Source organism: Arvicanthis niloticus, chromosome 26 (assembly GCF_011762505.2).
Source record: "Arvicanthis niloticus isolate mArvNil1 chromosome 26, mArvNil1.pat.X, whole genome shotgun sequence".
Classification (NCBI taxonomy): domain Eukaryota; kingdom Metazoa; phylum Chordata; class Mammalia; order Rodentia; family Muridae; genus Arvicanthis; species Arvicanthis niloticus.
Genome location: NC_133434.1, coordinates 6,656,165 through 6,662,044, shown reverse-complemented (window position 1 = coordinate 6,662,044; position 5,880 = coordinate 6,656,165). Strand labels below are relative to the sequence as shown.

The 5,880-nt window shown below is 40.5% G+C and overlaps 1 protein-coding gene across 1 annotated transcript; it reads right to left on the bottom strand.

Moving 5' to 3' along the window:
* Positions 1-4,294: 4,294 nt before the first annotated feature.
* On the bottom strand, positions 4,295-5,452 carry LOC143438791 (olfactory receptor 8B12-like). Its single transcript, XM_076924479.1, has one exon. The coding sequence runs from the start codon at positions 5,450-5,452 to the stop codon at positions 4,520-4,522; it is 933 nt and encodes a 310-aa protein (XP_076780594.1). The 3' UTR covers positions 4,295-4,519.
* Between the last annotated feature and the right edge of the window lie 428 nt (positions 5,453-5,880).

The following is a 5,880-nucleotide window of genomic DNA, read 5'->3' as shown; positions in this document are numbered from 1 at the left end:
TTTCTTTTACTTAGATAAAGTTTAAAATTCAGTCATATTAAGATTCTTCAATGTATGTATATGAGTGTAATCCATCCTTAATTGCTAAATAGCATTTAATTGCATGAACATGTCAATTGCTTATTTTCTTATTTGAATTGGTTGGAAATTTGAACTTTTAAGCAAGCACAGCAAATCCACGAAACATGACCACTCTGTAGGAGGGGAAAAGTTGATTGGGGGACAAACTGGCAGGCTACCTCACAAGAGTAAAGCAACCTAGACAGAAAGATCATGTACACTTTGCGGAGTGCTTAAGGTTTAAGACCAGATCCTTTTCTCTCAGGACATTCTCCCACCATGGGTAGAACAAGGTCCCTGGGCTGAGCAGGCTGAAAGGAGCCTGTGACAATCAGGCCAGTTTATGGGTAGTAAATGTCCTGTTGGGAAGGAATGAGAAAACTGCAGTTATCTGTTCAACAAGGTCCTTGAGTCATGGGGTTTCTGAGAAATGCACTAGCGGATAAGCAATGTCTCTTTGATATTGCCCAGGAAGTTTGAGCTGAGACAGGAAAACAATTCAAGCATCTACATAACCAGATAAAAAGTATTACCTATGAAGACTGCAAGCAAATACATGGCCAGATAAAAATATCATCCCTAGGGTTAGCACACCCATAAATATCCCATGTAAATGCTTCTAATAAACAGCTTTTGATGTCGCCTTGATAAATAACTGCATCCCCTTGATTTAAATTATTCACTATTCCCCTAAAACTTCCAATCCTTAGCTGCTTATCCTGAGTCACAGATTCTTCTTCAAGGCTGAAATATTCAACTTCACATCCAAAAAGCTCTAACGTCTGCTCGTTTTTTTTTAAACCTATACAAGGTTATATTCAGCATCTTTACAACAATTAAAGCCCTAGCAGTCCTAATGAATGAGACTGAAGTTCCTGAGTTCCACAGAAGTCAATGACAAGCACAAAATACAGTCATGTTTCTATTGTTACTTGGCTAAAAACAAGGATATTTTTCTTCTGTCTAAAACTTAATATTGAAATTTTGCTTGATTTTTTTTCTTTTCCTTCCTTCCTTCCTTCCTTCCTTCCTTTCTTTCTTTCTTTTTTTCTGCTTTTCTGTTTCAAAAAGCTTTATTTTTACTTTGTCCAAGACTTGGGAGGGGCTAGTTACAAAACTGCCTTGTGCCTTGAAAGGTCCCGGTGGAAATTGGAGGCTGACTGGTGCAGAGCAAAGGAGGGAACCCTTTGGAAGGTGAGGATACCTTCTAGTCTGCTCGAGAGTGAACTGCTCAAAAAGATACTCCCCCAGAGATAGCTGGAGCACTCCAATCTGCACTGGCTTTGGCCCAACCAGTCTACAGAGATTGGTCAGGTGATGGCCCATCTCCTGGATGAGCTTTACCTCCCTGTCAAGGAAGTAGTTTTCCAAGAAGTCACAGAGATCTGTGCCAGTAGAAGCCAGGGCATGCAGATCCAAGAGAGCCTGGTTCAGGTTCTTCTCCAGGAACAAGGCTGCATCCATGGCCTTCTCATCTTGAGATTGTTTCCGTACGTTTTTGGAAGAGTAGTGGCCCTTGAGATGGTTCTGCAACTTGATGAGACACTTGGTGCCCTAGCACATCTTAGCCAGTCCATGAAACAAGTGGCTTACACCCTACAGAGCCAAGTCATCCTGATCAAAATAGAAAAAAAAAGAAAAAGGTAGATGTGGGAGACTCGCAGTTGCAAGTTGATAAGGCAGTTCATAGCAGCTTCGACTTAGGTTAATAAGAATCAGGAAGCTCATGGCTGACATGAGGTTTGGATGTCATCTCAAAAAGATTGTGCTGACTGGTCCTAGGAGCCAAAGACATAGAAGAGATGATCCAGGAAGCTAAGACTAGAGAGACTATAAGGCTGATGGAAGCTAACAAAGAGGGAATACCTAGGGCTACTCTGTCTAAATACTGTTGAAACAAGGCACAGATCCATGGGACAGAATTCCAAGACAATGCTCCCTCTTCTCTCTCTCTCTCTCTCTCTCTCTCTCTCTCTCTCTCTCTCTCTCTCTCTCCTCTTTTTTTTTTGTTTTTTTTTTTGTTTTTTTTTTGTTTTTTTTTGTTTTTCCAAGACAGGGTTTCTTTATGTAATCCTGGCTATCCTGGAACTCACTCTGTAGACCAGGCTGGCCTTGAACTCAGAAATCCTCCTGCCTCTGCCTCTCAAGTGCTGGGATTAAAGGGGTGCACCACCACCGCCCGGCCCAAGACAATGCTCTCAATTTGCTTGATTTTAAAGTTTTTTTTAAGTGTGTGTGTGTGTGTGTGTGTGTGTGTGTGTGTGTGTGTGTATGTATGTATGTGTCTGTGTCTGTGTACGTATCTGTGTCTTTATATGTGTGTCTGTACTTCTGTGTGTGCCTGTGTCTTTGTCTGAATCTGTGTCTATGTGTCTGTGTCTGTGTCTATATCCCTGTGTGTGTATTTGCCCTAGTCCCACAGGACATGGAACTGGGATCAGAAGACCTAGAAGAGAGGACTTGGGGGCAAGGGTATGCAAGAAATGGACAGTAAGTCTGGAGTCTGATCAAGATGTCAAATTTTAATTTTTCCACATGGGGTTATATACAAATAGAACCAGGATATGGGACGGGGATGATGTAGGGTCTTCTTTGTTTCTGGGGAGTGCAGCTGTTCTCAGAGGGAGTATAGATGCTCTCCAGAACAGAATATTGGCTGGGTGAAGAGTTCACACAAGAAGCAGGGCATAACAGGTCACTATGTATCTGTCCATAAGATCTATTGTTCATTTGTTCTTACCTAAGTTAGTACTTTCCCACCAAAGCTACCTGTCCATAAGATCTATTATTCATTTGTTCTGATCTAAGCTACTACTTTCCCACCAAGGCTACTTGTCTACAAAATCTATGATTATTTGTTCTTAGTGCTTTCACACAGAGGCCAAGACTTTGTAAGGAGTTAATGTATAAGCAGGGTTGCTCCTGACATGTATTTGTCTTCTGAGTATGTGTGTTTCTGTCTCTGTATGTTTGTCTGTATCTGTGTGAATCTGTGTGTTTCTGTGTGTATGTGTGTCTATATATGTGAGTCTATGTGTGTATCTACATATGTTTCTGTGTGTGTATATCTATATGTGTCTGTGTCTTTGTCTGTGTCAGTGTCTGTGTATGTGTGTGTGTGTTTCTGTGTGTATATGTCTATGTGTATCTGTGACTGTGTCTGCATGTGAGTCTGTGTCTGGGGAGGGTGTGTCTGTGTGTGTGTATCTGTTAATGTGTGTGTGTGTGTGTGTGTGCCACATGTGAGTAGTAGAAGGTGTTGGATCCTCTAGAACTAGAGCTACAGGAACTGTGAGCCACCACACCTAGATGCTAAGAACTATGTGCAGGTCCACTGGAGTAGCAGCAAAACGCTCTGAACCACTGACTCATCTCTACCACCACCCCAAAAATTGTCTTCTGAGAAGTTGCATTGAATTATTATACATAAAATAAGATTTTAATATATTATCATGATTTTAAAAGAGAAATCATACCAAGGGCCAGAGGGTAGGACCTGACATCTAATAGCTACAGGCAAGAATATACAAAATATTCAAGCTGCATTTATGTATTGAGAAATCTTAACAATTAAGGAAAAGGGAGTCATAAATGTGGAGGAGAGAATGGAAATACATAGAAGGGGCTGGGGGTTGAAAAAGAAAAGGGAAATTATGTAATTATATTTTAATTTCAAAAAATAAAATAATTTAAAAATTATTATTTTAATAAAAAAAATCCTAAAGGAGGGATAATATGGCAAGAAAACAGAATTAAGACGAACAATACATGCTTGAATCAACTTTCCAAACTTGAGTTTATTTTTGATGACAAATAGTTTTATATCCTTGAATAAAACAGATTTCTATATCTTCAATATCTATTAAATTAGAATAGTTAAATAATTTATAAAGCCTTTTCATAAATAAATAGTTCTTGATTATTGAAAAACATGCAGAATATTAAATATTGGACAAATATCAAATCTTGCATGTTGAGACACAGGCTTTGAACCCTTACCATCTTAACATTACAAAAATTGCTATTTAGCTCAATGTTTGCAAATTACAGAAAAATAGTTTATGAATGAGAGAAGATGACAGTTAATTATACATTTGTGCATATTCAATAGAAACATACTTTTTTCATTAAAAAAATAAGTGTTGACAGAGTTTATGAAGAAACTCTGAGAATCACTCAGGAAAAACAGAGCTGTGTTAAAATGTTGTTCAAATATAAGGACTTGAAACCCTGTTTCTGGGATGCGTGTTGTTTGTTGGTTGAACAATTGCCCAGCATCCATGAAAACCTAGGCTCAGTTCATAGTGCCAGAAACTTCTCTACTTAAGAGGAGAAAAACGTGACCAGACCTTGAACCCCTCATGACAACATTGCATCTTCTTATCCAAACACAGCTCTTTCTATATGAATACTGCTCACTGACCAATCACACACTGCACCTCATGATACTGCTCCTCTGTTAAGAAAGTATTCTCTTACCCAACGTTTTCCTCAGAGCAACTTTGACATCCTTATTTCTCAAGCTATAAATGAGAGGGTTCAACATGGGCACCACAATCGTGTAGAACAAGGAAGACACTTTTCCTTGGTCAAGGGGCAAAATGGAAGGTGGCTTGAGGTACATGAAAGCCCCAGAACCAAAGAAAAGACAAACCACAATCAAGTGGGAGCTGCAGGTACTGAAGGCCTTGGACCTGCCCTCTGTGGAGTGCATTTGAAGGATGCTAGAGAGAATGAGGGCATAAGAAATGAAGATGGTGACAATGGGCACACCGATACCAAACCCCACAACAATGAAGACTACGAGCTCATTTGTGAAGGTATTGCTGCAGGAGAGCTCAAGAAGGGGAAGGATGTCACACATGAAGTGATTGACAAGGTTGTCAGCACAGAAGGTCAGATTCATTATGTTTCCTGTATGGGCTATGCCTCCAGAGAAACCCATCACATAGACTCCCAGTAAAAGGAGTAAATATACCTGGGGAGACATGGTGACTGTGTACATCAGGGGGTTACAGATGGCAACATACCTGTCATATGCCATGGCTGACAGAATGAAGGACTCAGAGAAAACAAAGAAACAGAAGAAAAACAACTGTGTCATGCACCCTGAATGAGAGATGATGTTCTTCTTTGAGATAAAACTCAACAGCATTTTAGGGATGATGGTGGAGGAGTAACAGAAATCTATTACAGAAAGATTGAAGATAAAAAAGTACATGGGGGTGTGCAGGTGAGAGTTCAGCCCTATCAGGGAGATCAAGCCCAGGTTCCCCACCACAGTCACCATGTAGAAACCTAGAAAGAGAAAGAAGAGGGGCATTCGGAGTCCTGGCTGGTCTGTCAAACCTGCAAGGATGAACTCTGTCACAGAGGAATTCTTGACAGTCATTCTTCTCAGGAGGGAGGCCTGTGTGACAGAGAAGAGAACCAGTGGAGAAAAAGCAGCATCACCACCATTCTTAGAAATCTATGTCCTGGCCTGGCAGTGGTGGCACACGCCTTTAATCCCAGCACTTGGGAGGCAGAGGCAGGAGGATTTCTGAGTTCGAGGCCAGCCTGGTCTACGAAGGGAGTTCCAGGACATCCTGGGCTATACAGAGAAACCCTGTCTCAAATAACAAAAATATAGATAGAGAGAGAGAGAGATAGAGAGAGAGAGAGAGAGAGAGAGGAAGGAAGGAAAGAAGGAAGGAAGGAAGGAAGGAAGGAAGGAAGGAAGGAAGGAAGGAAAAAGAAAGAAAAAAGGAAAAAAAGAAAGAAAGAAAGAAAGAAAGAAAGAAAGAAAGAAAGAAAGAAATCTATGTTCTCCCAGAAGAT

Coding starts and splice junctions, on each gene's coding strand:
- LOC143438791 (XM_076924479.1), bottom strand. CDS start 5,452: ATGACTGTCAAGAATTCCTCTGTGACAGAGTTCATCCTTGCAGGTTTG.